The sequence below is a fragment of the Sorex araneus genome, chromosome 3 (genome assembly GCF_027595985.1).
Source record: "Sorex araneus isolate mSorAra2 chromosome 3, mSorAra2.pri, whole genome shotgun sequence".
Taxonomy (NCBI): domain Eukaryota; kingdom Metazoa; phylum Chordata; class Mammalia; order Eulipotyphla; family Soricidae; genus Sorex; species Sorex araneus.
Window position 1 is genome coordinate 46908893 of NC_073304.1, and position 19713 is coordinate 46928605.

A 19713-nucleotide genomic window follows, 5' to 3' on the forward strand; every position below is an offset into this window, starting at 1 on the left:
ATATATGAATAATTAGCATTGAAATAATTGTAATTAGTAAATGATAAATGATTAGTAAATAACTAATTAGTAAAGTGCATATAGTAGAACTATTCAAAAAATCATTGAAATCTCTTTCTGGCCATACTGCATTATACTAACACTGTTTTGGGGGACATAATTACATTTGCTGGGAAGGCACTGTACCATAATATTCTAAAATAGTATTAAGAATATGATTTTTATTAATAAGACCAGATAATTCAGTAACTTTTAAGTATTTTCCACAGCATATGGTTTCTCTGTTGGATTCTTTTTTGTTTTTGCTCTTTGGGTTACACCCAGTGATGCTCAGGGGTTACTGTTGGTTCTACACTCAGAAATTACCCCTGGCGGTGCTAAGGGGACCATATGGGATTCTGGAAATCGAACCTGGGTCAGCCACGTGCAAGGCAAATGCCCTACCCACTGTGCTATTGCTCCAGCCCCTCTGTTGGATTCTTCACATAACTGTTTCTATGAGCCTGAACACTGGGTCTGATATAGCTGTTCACAGTGAGCAAGATGTTGCCCCTAATAACTTCGTATGACATTTTAGTGTGACTGGTTATAGTAACAATCCTGATATGCAGTTCTTTCTTACATTAGTGACTTCAAGTTGGGATTCACCTCCTTGGAAAATATATACAGAATATTTAAGTTTTAATATGACTTTGCCATATTTTATGTTACTTAAAATGAAAACTTCCATATTGGTATATATTGATAATATTGTGGGTATCTTTATTACTCAGTATTTTATAGAAAATAAAAATCTAAGAAAAAGTATGTTTATTTAAGGTGAATATTTTAATTTCTCAAACATTTTAATGCTCAGCATGATACATCGCAACTAATTGTGTCTCTTTTGCAGTATGATGCAATCAGAATCAATCAGCTTTACGAGCAGGCCAAATGGGCTATTCTTCTAGAAGAAATCGAATGCACAGAAGAAGAAATGATGATGTTCGCAGCTTTGCAGGTAGTGGGAAGTATCAATAATGGGAATTTTTGGGGGGAAAGAGTAGAAAATTATTTTTAAATATTAAAGAGGTCAATAATTCCAGTAGCATGTTGATATAGTGTTATTTTGTGTCACCTAAGTTTAGTGGAATACTTTATAATTACATTTCTGTATCCTGTAGGAGAAAAATTCCACTCCCATTCTCAGATTAGCTTAAATTAGTTCAAATCAGCTTAAATCGCTTCGTTTCCTCTTGAAATAAAATCTGTAAATTCATACTTCCAAGATAGCTGGGAACATAGCTTCATAATATTTAAGAAGCAGTTAAGAACTTTGTTTTAAAGGCATCTTTGAGAGCTGGAGCGATAGTCCAGCAGGTAGGGCATTTGCCTTGCACGAGGCTGACCCAGGTTTGATTCCCAGTATCCATATGGTCCCCCAAGCACCGCCAGGAGTAATTCCTGAGTGCAGAACCAGGAGTAACCCCAGAGCATCTCTGGGTGTGATGCAAAAAGAAAAAATAAAAGGCATCTTTGAGCCCACTGAGTAGACATTATGAACAAAGCTTGCCCCTTAGAACTGAAAAAAGTCTATGCACAAAAAGTTATTGTTGAAACTGAATGGTGATAGCAGACATGTCTAAGGAATACTGCAAGGATTTGATCCCTTTATGAATCTTGTGGTGGATGAATGTGTGAAGATGGCAACCGATAATATAGCAGTGGTGCCAATATAAAGAAATAGCATGTTAGAAGCCTTGGAGCAAGAGTATAGACAGTGATTGATTGCTCAGAAGTTAAAGAATTTAACAAGTTCCCATCATTTCATCTTTATAGTGATATAAAATTGGGTTATATACATTTTCTTGAATGTTTTGTTAAAATTTCTTTATATTAAAAAATACAGTTAACATTTTATTTCCTTAAAAAGCTTTTTATCCCCAATGTGATTCTTACACACTTATGACTTCAAAATTGTACTGACATTTGTTAAGTGTCCACTTCGTTTCAGCTAGCCCATTCTGATAAAATAACTTTAGGGTGTAACAAATTTGCATTCATCAAGACACGTAAGGTCTAATAACTAGATTATCCTTACATTTCAGATAGCTGAGTGTTCTAAGATTGTGGTGGAATTCTGGTTTCATCTAAACCCTGATAAAATTAATGTTCTTCAAATAAGAGAAGTACAAAATTGACATTCAGTTATGAAAAGCTTTCACAACTTGGTCTCATTTTCCTTAGAATACAAAAATTACACTACTTGGAACGTGTCCAGTAAACCCAGTCATTCTCCCTTCATTTCTCATTCCTAGGGGCTCCAGATTCTCATCACCTTCATGTTTCTTCTCCATATCTCAGTCTTCTGGTTCTCAGTTTCCCCTTTCATCCATCTGCCTCTACTGTCTCTGGGTTGCATTTCCCTTAGGCCTTCATTCACCTCAGGTATCTCTCTCTGTGCCATGGCCCCAGGGCCTCACGTCTCAGGGTTTCTGCATTCTCTGGGCTCCTCACTTCTTGCTGTGTGCCTCTTCACTGCTGCATTGCCATCTTCTAAGCATCTTGCCTTCTCTCTTCTGTCCTTACTAGCTCAGGTCCCTGGAACTCACTTCCTGTCCTGTCTGGTGGCCCCATGGCTGCCTCTCCACATTTTGGTGTTGATTTGCTTTGGGGAAGCAGGACTGGCTACAGTTGGGGATGGAACTGAATTCAAATGATACCCCTCTGAGTAAGCGTAGAGGATCCCTGAGGGATGCAGTTGAAGCCAACCGTTAGCATCTGGCCGAGAGTAAGCACGTTGGGCTTTGTAACACAACAGAATTAGTTCACCTATCTTCCAAGTATGCTGAAGCACCCAGAGAGATTTTCCAATGAAAATTAAAAAAAAAAAAAGCTCAGGTGTATGTTGATGAGAGAAGTTCACTTAAACAAAGCTCAGACATGGAAATCTTTGATGATAGAGGAAGTAATTTAATCGATTATTTTGCAGGGACTTTATCAACCTTCAGACTATCTGAAGATTTTCTTTAATTGAATTATGGAGGAGTATTTTGTTTTTGTAGCACTGTCATCCTGTTGTTCATTGATTTGCTTAAGCGGGCACCATAACATCTCCATTGTGAGACTTGTTGTTACTGTTTTTGGCATATCGAATATACCACGGGTAGCTTGCCAGGCTCTGCCATGCGGGCGGGATACTCTTGGTAGCTTACTGGGCTCTCTAAGAGGGACGGAGGAATCGAACCCTGGTCGGCGGAGTGCAAGGCAAACGCTCTAGCTGCTGTGCTATCACTCCAGTCTAAAGAGAAATAGAATAAGTGTAATACTTCTAAATTTTAGGTTTGAGAATTTCACTTACAGTTTTTCATTTTACTCTGTGTAGAATTCAATGCCATTTGGGACTCCACTAAGGTCTCTCTTAATCCAGTTCATCTCTTGAGCAATGTCACAAATCTATAGGTTATCATCTGTATTGAATATGATGTGTCTCATTATAAGCTTTTATCCATTTACCTCTCTGTTTTTTCCTTCCTACTAATTTTTCTTCTATTTTCTTCTGTTTTAACTCCCCCTGGACTACTTGCTATTCTTTAAACATGTTAAATACATGTCAGGGCTTTGCCTTTGTTGCTCTTTGAACTTTACTTGGAAAGATACGTGTGGTTTTTTCCTGTGAATTTAATAGTTTTTTTTTTCACTTAACTGTATCACATCAGTAATTCTTAATCTGGGATTTAAAATTTAAAAAATGAAACAAAAAATCAAACTAGTTCAGATTTACTATAGATCTTATTGACTTCCCTGGGTTAATTTTTTTTTTTTTTTTTTTTTTTACTGTAGCACAGCAGGTAGGGCATTTGCCTTGCATGCAGCCAACCCAGGTTCGATCCTCTGTCCCTCTCAGAGAGCCCGGCAAGCTACCAAGAGTATCTCGCCCGCACGGCAGAACCTGGCAAGCTACTTGTGGCATATTTAATATGCCAAAAACAGTAACAAGTTTCACAGTGGAGAGTTTACTGGTGCCTACTCGAGCAAATCGATGAGCAACGGGATGACAGTGTTTTTGATAGTCCTTCATGACTTTCTACCCTACATCTTTCTTGTTTAAAATAGGGACTCATTTAACTTGTCCCTTGCTAGTTACATCATAATATACATTAAAATACATAGAATAAAATACATAGGTAGGTTTTATTATGTAGTATTTAATATGTGTGTATATATATTTTTTTAAAGAAAATTTTAAAAACCTGTTAAGATGGATACTTAACAGTGCCTTGCACTTGTAGTAGGTGCTGAAGGAGTTGATACTAAGTTGTCTTTTCACAGACATGGGATGATTCTGCAGCATTCTTCCATTTGTTTTACAGCAACTATTTCATTTCTGTGCTTTAGAAAACTCAGAATCCACAGTTTTATTTGTGTAGACTGAAGGTCCCAAGCCCAGATCTCTTGGACCATTTTAAAATCCAAAATTAGTAAGACTTTTTGATCACAGATCACCTAAGTTACTGAAGCCTTCTCAAAAACCAACTCAGAGTATCTAGGGAGCCATCTAGAACTAGAGAAGAGAACCTCTCCTTTCCAAGGAGAGGTTTATATGTTTTATTTCATATATGGCTTACCAACTTGTTGAACTTGGGGCCTCTGATTCCTTGTGTGAAATCAGTTTACTGTAGGTATAAGTAGTTATTCAAAGTAATTCAAGTAAGGAACTATGGATGAAAAGATAAATTCAGTAGTAACACTGTTTTTAAAGCATTTAGGTACAGCTATGTATTGTTATAGTAAATTGGTCTCATGCACCTTTGAAAGCAAACCTGGATATTATGAGTAGTTCCATTCCTAACTAGGGTTCCTTCGTGTAATCAATGGCACTTTCTGCTTCAGAACCACCTGTGGTATTTAGTAAAAATGCATACCCAGATTTGCTCAGTCAAAATTTAGGATTGAACCTGAAAAATCTGTATTTTTTTATGTTTCTATGTCTATATGGGTCTCATTTCAGCATAGCTGAAAGTTGAAAGTATAGCCAGGGACCAGTCATGATTCACTAAATATTAGATAAGAACATTATAATTACCCTCAAAAATATTTGTTGAATATTTATTTAAATAAGTGATTTAAAATCTGTGTTGCTATATATAAAATCTAAAGTTTAGCATCAAAAGCTAATGGTTAGCATTTGTTCTAAGTTATTCAGCTTAGTATACTTAAAATTATGCTTTGTTATTCTGTACCCAAAGGTGTTTCTCTACACATCAAAGTAGTTATCACACACAATGTGTATGTGTGTGTGTGTTTATTCATCTGTGTGTTTATTCACACATATGCATAATATAGACTATTATTCTTATGTAAACATCATCTCATGACTTTAGCACTGAATTGAAGATGGGGAAAAAGTAGTTTTACCTCTCAACTTAAAAATGAATAGCGGTCTTTCCGTTTCTCGGTAATGAGAGTAATATTTGGTAGCCAGTGTTAATACATACTCTTTTATTTCAATACTTGTTGGTACTAGACCCTGTTCTTGATATAGGGAGTATTGCATTAGAAAAAGAAGAAAAAACTCGGCTTGTTTTGATCTTAGCAGAAGGTGCATAAACTCTGTGTTCAGGAATCTCCCAAACTCTGTATGCACAGGGTTGTTATTATTATTACTATTTTGGCTAATGGATAGACCGGCAGTACCCAAGGGACGTTCTTGGTTGGCTCAGGTGACCATATTGGATGCTGGGGATTGATGCAGGTCCGCCACATGCAAGGCAGCACTACTGCTGTATTATCTCTCCAACGCCACGATAATTATTTTTATTATCTGGTTAAGACATTAGTTTCAGGAGCTAATTTCATGATCCAATGTCCTCTATTATTCTTGTCATTTCCAATTCCTGCATTCTGTCTTATCAACTTGGGTAATTAAAAAGCATTCATTTTAAAGTTGGAACAATCATTTAAATGCTGTTTTTGGTTTCAGTATCATATTAATAAACTGTCAATCATGACATCCGAAAATCATTTGAACAACAGTGACAAGGAAGTCGATGAAGTTGATGCTGCTCTTTCAGACCTGGAGATTACTTTGGAAGGGGGTAAAACATCAACAATTTTGGTAAATGTCTTTACCTACTGTTTTAGTTTTCCATTGATGGTTGCCCTTTTTTTGAATTTGGTTTCTCCTGAAGTGTTTGGGAATGTAGAGAAATAATGCTTTAGAGAATTAAGATGTCCATTTTGCAGAAGTTCAAGGACAGTCACTAAAGTATTATTGTTCTAGTTCGTAAAACTTCCTACATGATGAAGATAAATGTTCTGATATGCCGCCTATACTCTTAAGAGAAGGGGTAAGAGAGATAGTATATTGTAGGATAACATGGGTTTGTCCTTTCAGCCTTGCCACAGGGATCTTAGTTTACCTTAGAGCAATGGCCTTTCTGTATGGACACAGGAAGACAGTTAATATTGTGCTTTGTAACTTGGGAGCTGATTGACTCCAATAATATTTATTCCTGGGCATCTGCTTTCTCGACTCAGTTGCCCTTAGTTCCTAGCACCCCAAAAGCATGGTCCCGACGAGGGACAGAATGGACCCAGGGCAAGCTGTGAGCTACCCTGGCATCTAAATGGGCCAGACCAAAGCGCCACAATACTCAACTATAAGTTGAGAACATGGTCATAGACAAATGCTGTCATGATCCAAAAGTAAGGACGAGACTAGGTCCCTGCTGGGGTTAGGAAGACTAACCTGACCTGAGGACTGTGGTCTAGAAAATATAGTGAGATGTCCTCAGAAAGAAGCAAATTTTAAGTTTGGTACATCTCTTACTATGCTCATACAGAATGACATTGCTAGAAATATTTGAAGTAGATTTACTACAACTATTTAAGTGGTCTTTTTAATGTATTTAAGTAGTCTTTTTGGATCATGACAGCATTTGTCTATGACCATGTTCTCAACTTATAGTTGAGTACTGTGGCACTTTGTCCTGGCCCATTTTGATGCCAGGGTAGCTCACAGCTGCCCTGGATCCATTCCGTCCCTCGTCGGGATCATGCTTTTGGGGTGCTAGGAACTAAGGGCAACTGAGTCGAGAAAGCAGATGCCCAGGAGTAAATATTATTGGAGTCAATCAGCTCCCAAGTTATAAAGCATAATATTTAACTGTCTTCCTGTGTCCATACGGAAAGGCCATTGCTCTAAGGTAAACTAAGTTCCCTATGGCAAGGCTGAAAGGACAAATCCAATGTTATCCTACAGTATATAAGGCTATTGCCTTGCAAGTAACAATTGTGGGTTTAATCCCCAGCACTGCATATAGTTCCTTGAGCATAGATGGGTTTGCCACTCTGCACCCCCCCCCAAAAAAAAAAGAAAAAAGTAAAACAAAAAATTAGTCTCAGGACAATTTTCAAATGTTAAGTTTTGTTTTAAAGCTTAGGAATTAAGACTTTAATTAAGACTTTTTTTTTTTTTTTTTTGCTTTTTGGGTCACACCTGGCAATGCACAGAGGTTACTCCTGGCTGCGCACTCAGGAACCACCCCTGGCGGTGCTCAGGGGACCATATGGGATGCTGGGATTCAAACCCGGGTTGACAGGTGCAAGGCAAACGCCCTACCCGCTGTGTTATCACTCCAGCCCCAGGAATTAAGACTTTTATGATTTACATTGTGCTTGGAGATACCAGAGCCACCACGTGGAGGATTCCTAGTCCTCACACATATACGGCATGTGCTCCACCACTGGAGCCACATTCTTGCTTCTACAGGCAGTTTTGGATGTATAAATTGCAGTTTTACTATCATTTTATTAGGTTTTTTATGCATTTAAAATTGTTGTTTTAGCGGCTAGAGCAGTAGTACAGTGGGTAGGGCATTTACCTTGCCTGGATTTGATCCTCAGCATCCCTCTGGGCCCTTTGCAGGAATGATTCTTGAGTTCAGAGCCATGGGTAACCCCAAAACAACAAGGGCTGGAGCGATAGCACAGCGGGTAGGGCATTTGCCTTGCGCGCGGCTGACCCAGGTTCAATTCCCAGCATCCCATATGGTCCCCTGAGCACCGCCAGGAGTAATTCCCAAGTGCAGAGCCAGGAGTTACCCCTGTGCATTGCTGGGTGTGACCCAAAAAGCAAAAAAGAATAAAACAACAACAAAAAAGTTTTGTATTATATATTATGCCTATACTTTTTAAATGCTTGTAATATGTAATTTTGACCTATGAGGGTTTTAAAGTTCAAGAAAAAACATTCTTAATTTAATTCTTTCCTAGGGTGACATCACTTCCATTCCTGAACTTGCTGACTATATTAAAGTTTTCAAGTAAGTACAAGAAATACTGAATATTATGAATCATAAATGTCAGTTTTTACAGTCATGATCACATTATTGAAATTTATTTTTATTACTATGAAATGTATGCTGAAACACAAATTAGACAAACATTAAATTATACAAGGGAAAATAACCATCTTCACCAGATTAAAATCATAGTACTTATTAAGTTGTTTTATCTGATAAAACATTTTTCTTAAGGGAGGGAGAAAAGAAGATTGTGTAACCTAAGTTGCATCATGTAGATCTGAAATATACAGTGGCCTGTCAGTACAAAGCATCCTCTAGGTGAAAGTACATAATGCTATTACTGACAGAGATTACTTGGTGTTCAGAAACCCAGATTCTGTTGAATTCATTTGTGCTTGGGGTCTTTCATAATAAGGCTCCAGTTTACATATCTACACTTTTAAAGTCAGTGTAGTCATAGTTCACAGAATCAAAAGAGCTAGACATTAGGAATAGGAGAAAGAGAAAAGGAGATGATAGAGAATGTAAGCATAAGGCCATTTTTTGAATAAACTATTAACAGCTAATCCCATAACCGCTCGCATATGTAACATTTCTAAGAGCATGATGCCACATGCTTGCTGCCTAAACTTCCACCCCCTTTTCTCCTTTTATACATTGTTTTAACCTACTTTTATTTTTCCTTGTCTGTTATTTTTTATGACTTCCCTGTTTTCTTCCTGTTGGAATAGCAAGCTTAAGTCATTGTTGAAATACATCCCTAGTGAGATGGCTAACTTATCTCACTTGGGTCATGTCAGGTAAACTTGCTTATTTAGAGAACGTTCAAAGCTAGCCTTGCAGGGAATTAGGGGACCCAGGAACTCTCCAGTTTTTCACATTTCCTTCAACATTCTTTTCCTATCCTTTCCATGTGACCAGCTAATGATAGAGATAGCTACAACTGACAGAAATACTAGTGTAGGCCCTGCTGCCTTTTTCTTCTACTCACAAGAGGCACACCATATGAGGTTTCCCTGAGTAGAGTGAAAAAGAAGGAACAAATCCTGTAAAGGTGACAATGACTGTAACACGCTGCCAGAGGAATTGAATCAGTATATGTAAAATATACCTCAGGCCTTTTATGTTGTAATGTTGCTGTTAAAATACAGCATTTACAAAGCTGTTTTTTTTTTTAATTTCTATTTGACACATAGGCCAAAAAAGCTGACTCTAAAAGGTTACAAACAATATTGGTGTACCTTTAAAGATACATCGATTTCTTGTTACAAGAGCAAAGAAGAATCCAGTGGCACTCCAGCTCATCAAATGAACCTCCGAGGTAAGGAAAACTGTCAATGAATACCGTTGATAGGGGGCCGGAGCGATAGCACAGCGGGTAGGGCGTTTGCCTTGCACACGGCCGACCCGGGTTCGATCCCCGGCATCCCATATGGTCCCCCAAGCACCGCCAGGAGTAATTCCTGAGTGCAGAGCCAGGAGTAACCCCTGAGCATCGCTGGGTGTGACCCAAAAAGCAAAAAAAAAAAATAAATAAAAATAAAAAAAATACCGTTGATAGTGGGATCTTAGGAAAATATTTTTTATCTTAGTTCTTCCACAAGTTTGCTCATTCAATTCCATGAAGATACTTTCTTGTAATCTTTGGGTAATGACCTATACTTGAAGTATGCAGTTTTCTTTTCTTGCTTGTTACTAAGTAGATTTTTTATTTTGGCAGTGTGATTTTTTCCTTGTTTTGCAAGAGCCATTTGCTTGTCTGTTTCATATTGTTTCCTCTTTATCCGTGGTGTAGTTCTCCTTGCAGGGCTGTTAGGCCTTAGGCAGCACTCAGGGAATCATCTGTGGTGCTGGAAATCAATGTAGGGTTGGCTGAATGCAAGGCAAGACACGCTCTATACTGTTTCGCTGTCCATGCTCCCAGGTTTTTGTCTTTCCTTCTTCATCAGTATACTTCTCTTCCTGACCTTCACTGCTGACAGTTTGTATCAAGTCCCCATTCTCTTGGTTTTCCAACTCAGGATTGAGGTAGCTGGTACCTGCTGTGCCTTATAAGTTTGTCATCCTTACCAGTACCCCTTTCTCGGTACATTTTTTTATCACATTTAGCATAACTGACTCAACTAAGCTCCTGTGATAGTCCTAGAATATTCCAAGCTGTCTAGAACCAGGGGCTGGTATAGTGCTAGACCTTATCCTGCTCACTGTTGTTCACTGTGGCACGCTAGCTTCCTGTAGCTGGGCTGAATCTGACTCCTTTTTTTACCATGCAGGTCAGTAGAGCTCCAAATCCTGTCTCACTTTCATGACATTTTCTGCAGGATCCTTTAAAAAAGTTATTGTTTAATGTTCTGATGTAGGCACCATGATTTACAAAGCTGTTAATTATAATGTTTTAGGCATACAATGCTCCATCTTCCAACCCATCACCAGTGTCAGCGTCCCTCACGAATTCTATGGGTTCTTGACACTGTCCCTTCATCTTTCATCCAATTGATGCACTCTGTCATGTGGTAGGATAATTTTCTCTCCAGGTTGATTAAGTTCATCTGCAGTTGGAGGTCATCACTGCAAGACTGTTAGCTGATACTGCAGATTTTTGATGAGCCTGCCACTTGTAATGACACGATTCATAAAACTGCCTGGCTCAATTCCAGTTTAGATAGCGCTGGGGATTTTCTAGATCCTTCTAAGAAACTGCACCCCTGAGAATACTCTCTAACTGTGAACTTTATACTCTTGGTAATCAGTATGCCTGGTGGAAGATGTCAGATATATTTTCTTCCTGTTTTATGTTCCTTTACTGAGAAATCACTTTCCCCAAAGAGATTTAGATTCACATAGACTTGAATTGCCAAGTAAAGGATTGGGCAGCAGTATAGAGAAACGCATGAACTACTTCCAATTTTTGAAACTACAACTACAGAAGTACGTTACTGGTTTCCTACTTTCTTAATTGTAGCAAGGATGGTAATTCCCTTCACAGGCCAGTTCTAAGGAAAATTAGCATTCAGTGTTCCCTCTCTTTTATTTTGGAGGAGTCTTCTTTCCAGCAGTGCTTGGAGTCGATGAAGTGCTGGAGATTGATTTCAGGGTCTTACACATATAAGGCATGCTTTCCAAATCTTTGACCTATGTCTCTCTTTTGGGTTACACTTTTCATCACTGTCTCTGTTATCCTGTTGCTCATCGGTTTGCTTGAGCGGGCACCAGTATAATGTCTCCACTGTGAGACTTGTTGAGTAATTATTTGTTGAGTAATTATATATCAAATACACCATGGTAGCTTGCCAGGCTCTGCTGGGCTCTCCGAGAAGGGTACATTTTTCATACAATTTATTATTACATATGTAAAGCAATATGAGTTTATAATGAATTAAAAATACTGAGTACACAAATACAGGAATGTCTTCTATGGTCTGTATTCTTAATCTTTTTGGTACTAATGTAAATTACGTTGCTTTTTTGGGAGCAGGAGGGGGTAGCACAGCTGGCTGAACTCAGGGATCACTCCTCATGAGTTTCAGGGGACCATATGGGATGCCAGGGATGGAAGGCAAGCTTCCTACCCACTGTACTGACCAGGTCTAAAGCAGTGCTCTTTAAGTATATTTTGTCCAAATTCCACCTTGTCTTCCTTCTGCCAAGTAATCATCTGAACTGTTTCTTTCTACACAGTGTGAAAAAGAAAATCCTATGTCCTGTTATTTTCATGTATGGAAATTTTCTGAAATTTGTTCTAAAGTTTTAATTAGGTTCACTGTCTTTCTCTATAAGTCACAAGTTCAGTTTCAAAGACCTGTATTATTATTTCATTATAGCATTCCTGTGTATTTTCATAGTTGCCTGAGACCAATTTAGATGATCCAGACTTGAGACTTATATTCTAGTTCCTGTCTTCTCAGTCTCTTTTACGTCATAACCTCCCTATGTGGCAGAGCTGTCAAGACCTTATCCTACCCCTCTGAAGTCCTCCCAAAGGAGCATTTTCCTAGCATAGTGCACTGGAAAGCTAAGGCTAGCCAACCTATCAAGTGGCTCAGTTCTGCTCTGCCACTGAACAAGCTCCATTGTTTTTGAAAAATAGCTTATGTGGATATCAATGTCATCCTTGGATCAGATTCTCTCTGAACTCTTAAAAGATTTAAAATTCAGGCTGGGACAATATTAAAGTTAGTAGGGCACTTGCCTGCACAGAGTCAACCCTGGTTCTATTCCCTATACCATATATGACACCCTAAGTTATAAAACAAAACAGTATCACTATCACTATCATCCCATTGTTCATCGGTTTGCTCGAATGGGTGCCAGTAATGTCTCCATTCATCCTAACCCTGAGATTTTAGCAGTCTCTCTTTACTCGTCCTTCCCAATGGTGCTGCATTGGAGGATCTTTCAGGGTCACGGGAATGAGACCCATCATTGTTACTGTTTTTGGCATATTGCATATGCCATAGGGAGCTTGCCAGGTTCTCTGAGAGGGAGAACTAGGCTATAAGATGTCGCGCAGCAACTTCCGGGAGCTTGGCTGTCTAGTCTCTGGATGTTGGCTCTTCATGGGATTACAAGGCTGCCGGAGGCAGTCTGTGGGTGTGACTGCCTAACTACTGGAAAATGGGGGATTTGGGTGGAGGAGACCCAGTCCCAATCCGAGTAGGCTTGGAGATCTCAGCCCTGGGTTCCTTCTGCCGGTTCCTTCATGTATGAGGTTCATCCAAGTGTGTGGAGATTGGCCTTGAGCATGGTTGTGGCTGGGTTCCAGAGGTCGGCTGCCAGGGCTCTGCTTGGAGTTGGGAGGGAAACTCAACCTGCCCCCCCCCAAGGGGCCCCGTGAAGACAGCCAGGGGCAGGAGACTCTGCACAAAACAAAAATGTAAATTTCAGAGTTCTGAAAAAATTACTAATTGAAAACCTAGCATACAAATTTTGCTATGTATCAAGAAACATGAGCAAGAAAAAAATTACAGTTCTATGCCTCAAAATGCTCTTAGCATATTAGGGGGATAAAGTTACAATTCACGCAATACTTAAAAAAATAGTAGCATTAATGGTGCACTTTACTCAGGGATTGGGTGCACTCCAGCTATAGGTATGTAATCTCTCTTTTATGGCATGCCACCATGGGAAATGTCAAGTCCCTCTTTAGGACCCTTTTTACTTTTTGTCCTTTCATCTTCCTGCCCACTCCCCCTTCCTTCCTACATTCTCTTTAGTATCTTTCTTCAAAAAGTTGTTTTACTTAAAAAATAAATAAATGACAGGTAGGGACAGAGGGGTAATGGTATTCGCTTTGCATGCCTCTGACCAAAGTTTGATCCCTGGCTCCAAATGGTCCCCTGAGCGCACTGCTGGAAGCAACACTGGAACACAGAGCCAGGAGTAGATGTGGCTAAAATAAATTAAAAAAAAAAAACCTTTAATGTCAAAAGAAGGCGCTAAGTGATGATAGAGAGAAGTAACGGGCTTAATAGCATAAATAAGGTTAAATTTAAAATCCCAAAGTGGAAAGTTGCTGAAAAAGTTTTCTAGACAGAGATTAGTGTACAGAAATCAGCAACCAGAAATTTTGTGCTGCTGAGATGTAGAATTTAAGGAAAGGTGATAGTTTCTTGAATATCAGTCTTACAAGCACAAGAAAGAATAGCACAAAAAATCTAATTCTCGGCAGAAATTAGAGGGTAAAAATAGTACAGAGATTGTTTTTAAAATCAATGACACTGAAGTGTCACTGAAAGATTGTTACCATGAAAATGATTGGCTCTGTCATCACGAATCACGAAAATCACGAAATCCCATTGATCGTCGAATTTCTTGAGCGGTCTCAGTAACCTCTCCATTCGTCCTATCCCTGAGACTTTAGAAGCCTCTCTATACTCGGCCTTCCCAATGATGCCACATTGGAGGCTCTTTCAGGGTCAGGAGAATGAGATCCAGCTTGTTACTGGCTTTGGCATATGGATACACCATGGGAAGCTTTCGAGGCTCTCCCATGTGGGCAGGAAACTCTCAGTAGCTTGCTGGTTTCTCCCAGAGGGAGAAGTAGGTTATAAGATATCTTCTGGGAGCTTGCTTTTAAGTCTCTGGATGTTGGCCGTTGATGGGATTATACACACCTGGGTTCCTCTGCAGGTACCTTCATGCACGAGGCTCGTCCGAATGTGTGGAGAGGGGCCTTGAGCATGGCTGTGGCTAGGTTCTGGTGGTCTTCGGCCACTGGGAGCTCTGCTAGGGGTGGGGAGGGAAGCTGGAGCCCATTCGCTCCAAGGGGCCCCGGGGAAGACAGCCAGGCATGCGGGCAAGAGACTCTACATCACTCTCTGTCATATACTGACTATAAGATCACTTGTCATCCCGTTGATCTTCGATTTGCTTGAGCAGGTGCCAGTAACGTCTCCATTAGTCTCTGTCGAGTGCTAGTATAGCCCAGTGGTATCTGCTCACTCCAAAAACACGAAGAGACTCAAACCTTTCATTCAGGGTTTTGACAAAGAAGTCTGACTATCTCATAGTGGGTGGCCATGTGGTCTTTTGACGTTCCGTGGACTATAAGACAGAGAAATATTTTGGAATAATATTAGGAAACTTCTGCAACAGTAATTATCCAAATTAAGATTATCAAAATGAATGGAGAAAGAAGTGTGAATTGAATACATACTGAGGGAGTCCAGTTAATAGGCTAAGAATTATAGAAGGGACTAGCATTGTGTACAGTTGTGAAGTGGGGTGATACAGATGGGAATGTACATAAACTGATACTGCAGAGAAAAGTGATTTTTAAGAAAAAAAATCTTTCTATACTGAAATACAGTTACAAAATTGTTCATCACTGGGTTTCACCAGTGTACATTTCCCACCACTAATGTCCCCAGTTTCTCTCCTGCACCCCCCACCTGCCTCTGACAGATACTAACCTGGTTTTAATTTTGAATGTTTTATATTAGAAATAAACTGAAGACTGCTGGATAACATTAGAGCCCCATGCTGACACAGTAGTCACCAGAGATCATGTAAATATATCATTATATGAGAAAACTAAGGACATGACCCTAAAGAACCCATATTTAAGAGAGAGACAATCAGATTATAGGAAAGGAGCTTAAAAATAAAACAACAAAAACCAGTATAAGGAGATTATGGAAATGAGGTATGATGAAAGTTAAGGCAAAACTTTTTGAAAAATAAAATAAAGGAGCAATAGTCCAGCAGGTAGGGTGTTTGCTTTGCACATAGCTGACCCGGGTTCTGTCCCTGGCATCCCATATGGTCCCGCAGAGCACTGCCAGAAATAATTCCTGAGTGTAGAAACAAGAGTAACCCCTGAGCATCACCAGGTGTAGCCCAAAAAGAAAAAATAAAAAAGATAAAGGTTGATAAACCTCCATAGGAGATAGTGGCCTCCATGAAATACAAATCCAAGAGATTTCAGTGGCAATAACAAAAGAAAAAAAGTTGAAGGAATTTTGTGTTTTAAGATCAGAGAAGCTTAAAGTTGTTCCTTCTGCATGGTAGATAAAATGTTCCATTCTCTAAAAGTACTGGACAGAAATTATTCTCTAATTTACAACACGAAAAGTATTTCAGATTTATGACAATCTTAACAGGAAAATTCAATGTTACGGAGCCATAAGTTGAGGATTACATGCATTTACAGGATTTCTTAGGAGTAACTTTGTACAAGTATTAGACATATATACATTTATAATTTTTTTAATACAGGATGTGAAGTTACCCCAGATGTAAACATTTCAGGCCAAAAATTTAACATTAAGCTCCTGATTCCTGTTGCTGAAGGCATGAATGAAATCTGGCTTCGTTGTGACAATGTAAGTTCTCCATTTTAAAGTATACCTTTTCTTTGATTCCTGTATTTTTACACACAAGACATAAGGTATGCTACTTTTCTTACCTCAGTATTCCTTTTCAACAGGAAAAACAGTACGCACACTGGATGGCAGCCTGCAGATTAGCCTCCAAAGGCAAGACTATGGCGGACAGCTCATATAATTTAGAAGTTCAGAATATTCTTTCCTTTCTGAAGATGCAGCATTTAAACCCAGATCCTCAGTTAATACCAGAGCAGATCACAACGGATATAAATCCTGAATGTTTGGTGTCCCCTCGGTATCTAAAAAAGTATAAAAACAAACAGGTACTTACTCATTTCACTTCATTTACTGTTTTCTGCTTATGTAAGTACTAAATTACTTTGGCCTCTTAGAAATTGTCTTAAACTGGTAATTTTTTAGTCTAACAATCCATTATGAAGTTAACAGCCTCCTGTCAGTATAATAGGTCTTTAACATTTTTAAAAAATATGTTTTAGTAGGATAGTTGTGGAATGATAGGGAGCATATTTATTCTAGAACACTTATAATCACTCTGTTGAAACATTCTATTAAATATATTCCTTCAGAAAATTGAACATATTCCTTAATTCATAGTTTTATTCTACTTTTTAATCACATTTATTTAAGCTCAGGCAGCATTTTCCAACAAAATCTTGAATGTTAAAATTGAGTTTTTTAGTTTTGGAAATAAATTTTACAAGGATATAAATAGTTTACTTTTTGAAACTTGTCTTTTCTGAGTATTAGTTAAGACAAAGTTAGTGTCAGTTTTCATTGAAATTCACTGCTTTTGGTTCACTCTGTTTAGAATTCCCTCCGTGGATAGTAATGCCATAAAAGGATTGCTCTTTAGGAAAATGCTTCTTCAGTACAACATAAAAGGTCCTTTGGAAGGGAATTGCGCTTGGGATAGCCCCCAGTACTCTCTACACCAAACATCATGCCATAAAAGGAAAAGCTTCAGTTTGAGGAGGGAGCACTTAAGAACTTTAAAATAAATATTTCATTATTATCTGGTTTCATTTTTATCTTTGTGGAGAAATAACTTTAAAATACACTGCAAAGACTCAGAGAATTACCCCAAACTCTTAAACTTAACCTTAAATATGTTTATCATGTGGGTATAAGATAACTTAGCCAGAAATGTTGAGAAATTTTCGTCGCCAAGTGTTTTAAGTTTTAGTTAGATGTTGTGTAAGCTACGTGGAAAAGTGTTTATCCCACAGTCCTATGACGTGGGAGTAGTACGGAATGGAGGAAATGTGGCCCTGGGGAGCTGTGGAATGTAGATTATAAGTTAAAAAGGGAAAGTGAATCAAGTACTAATTTCATTTTTTTATTCTTAGTTTAATGAATATGCTCAAATCTTAGCTATTTTACCATACTGGTACTGGGGGGAAGAGGGGAATCTTAAAAGATTTATAATAATGAAGGCTGCCAAATGTTGGTTTAGTTCCCAAAGATACGTATTATTTTCTCAGAAGCCTTTAAAATTGTGGTTTTCATCTTTAAAAGTAGTTTTCTATCCCTAAATTGTCAGCTGCAGATACTTTTGAGTTTGAGGTGCTGTTAGGTAAAGGTTTAGTTGCTGTTGTGTCAGATGTTGTGTTAATCATTGGACAAGGTGCTTAGTAATTATTAATCGAATGGCTTTTGGGAGTCAGGCCATGGGTACGGAGGGCTACCTATCCCTATCGGGAATTAAGGTCATGTTTTTTTGTGGGTCCATCAACATAGCTTTAAATTATCTATTTTAGTTCTACCATGTTATGAGTATATTTTAAAGTGGGTTTTTACATTCTAAACAAAAGTTTTCTTTTATCCTTGTTATTTCAAATTGTAATAAACTATTTTTATAGCCAACATTCCTAGTGTAGTGTATGGCATCTTTTTATTTTCCTTTCCAGGAAAAAGGATGCAAAAAACAGATGGTAACTGCTTTTCCTTGTATAAATAAACAGTATGGTCACTTATTTTATGCCTTCAGCATTTCTGAAAAGCAGTGCATGGGTCATATTATCTGCCGAGTGTGAAAAGATATAAAAGCCTTAAGATATTAATTTTGATTTTTTTACTAAAATAATATACTTTACCCTAACTAGTAATAGTGGGTACAGAGGTGGGGAGTGGTATTTGCTCTTATTTTCTCCTTATAAATGTCTACTCTTAATTCTAGTAACACTTAACCATCTAAATTCATGGAGTGTTTTTCAGTATAGAAAGTAATTGCTGCTTCCTCATTTTCATTTCCATGCTTGCATTTACTTTGCTTGATTTCCATCTAAAGTGGTTTTTTGCATGGTTTTTGGCTAGAATTTTGGTTTGCAGGTTACCGCAACTTTTCTTTGCTTCATTGCCATTTTTTCTGATTGCTTTTTTTTCTGCTTCCTTTTTCTTTCCTCGCATTGCCATCTACAGCCAGGCTATATAAGAGATTTGGTAAGTTCTTTATATTTATGAAAAAAAGGGAAAAATACTTAAACCTTAAAACGTTAACCATCATCCCCTTTATGGATTAATTTCCTTCTGCCCTTCTACTCCATGTGGGAATACTTCCCAGAAGAGTATATTATAAATTAAAATGAATTTATATTTATTTAAATTCTTTAAAGTCTTTCAAAGAAATCATTCCAAGTACGTTTTAAAGATAAGAAATATTACTGCTAGAAAATTATATTCCAGGTATTCATGCTGATTTATATCATACTACTGAATTAAAAATTCATCATGTGAGAATTAGAATATGCCATTTTAGAGTAGCAGCATCACCTTTGTATGCTTGAAATATACCCCCAGGTTGTCCCCCAGTGCTCCTAATAGCACTATTTATTTCTTGATATGAAAATTGAAATTAGGAGACTATGATATATAGGGCCAGAGGATAGTGCCCAACCTGAATTCAGTCCTTGGTGCCACAGGGCCTGAGTAATAACATATCCTTGGACCTTCCACACTGCATTGCCCACCTGGTTGGTCAAGTATACCAGAGTAGCTCTTTCAGAAAAAGAGCATCACATATTGAAATTTAAATTTTTCCAAATACAGCTTCAGATATTTTCTACTTCCAACATGGTGGTAATACGTGATCTGCATTTGTGCACAGGACATAAACTGTTAAAGTCTTTTGTATTCATTTCACCTACCAAGTAATAGTAAAGATGATGTTTAATTATGTTCAGATATCAGCAAGAATTTTGGAGGCCCATCAAAATGTAGCTCAGATGAGTCTAATTGAAGCCAAGATGAGGTTTATTCAAGCTTGGCAATCGTTACCAGAATTCGGCATCACACACTTTATTGCAAGGTACGTGGTTCTGCCTGTCACTTAAGTTTATACCTTAATCTGTGCCTTTTTATTTAATCTTGTACATGTAATTAAAAATTAAAGCTATCTGCCTTTCAACTGAAGCTCATTCACAGTAAATTTAAATTTTGGGATATAATTTCTATACTAATAAGTTTAGATTAAAAAAAATGTAAACCATAGGGCTGGAGCGATAGTACAGCAGGTAGGGCATTTGCTTTGCACGCAGTTGACCTGGGTTCGATTCCCAGCATCCCATATGGTCCTCTGAGCA

The 19713-nt window shown here is 38.1% G+C and overlaps 1 protein-coding gene and 1 pseudogene across 4 annotated transcripts in view; both read left to right on the forward strand.

Annotated features, from left to right (window-relative positions):
* FERMT2 (FERM domain containing kindlin 2) overlaps positions 1 to 19713 on the forward strand; it is an 89866-nt gene that overhangs the window by 67204 nt on the left and 2949 nt on the right. For 2 of the 4 annotated variants that reach the window (XM_055130802.1, XM_055130800.1), the window contains 8 exons: positions 893 to 1000; positions 5963 to 6097; positions 8257 to 8306; positions 9485 to 9609; positions 16005 to 16111; positions 16216 to 16437; positions 18554 to 18574; positions 19315 to 19439. In XM_055130802.1, coding sequence (XP_054986777.1) covers positions 893 to 1000; positions 5963 to 6097; positions 8257 to 8306; positions 9485 to 9609; positions 16005 to 16111; positions 16216 to 16437; positions 18554 to 18574; positions 19315 to 19439 — 893 coding nt within the window. The remainder of the gene's footprint in view (positions 1 to 892; positions 1001 to 5962; positions 6098 to 8256; positions 8307 to 9484; positions 9610 to 16004; positions 16112 to 16215; positions 16438 to 18553; positions 18575 to 19314; positions 19440 to 19713) is intronic. The other 2 variants (XM_055130804.1, XM_055130801.1) reach the window with 1 other exon arrangement.
* Positions 1538 to 1763, forward strand: LOC129403321 (small nuclear ribonucleoprotein G-like; annotated as a pseudogene).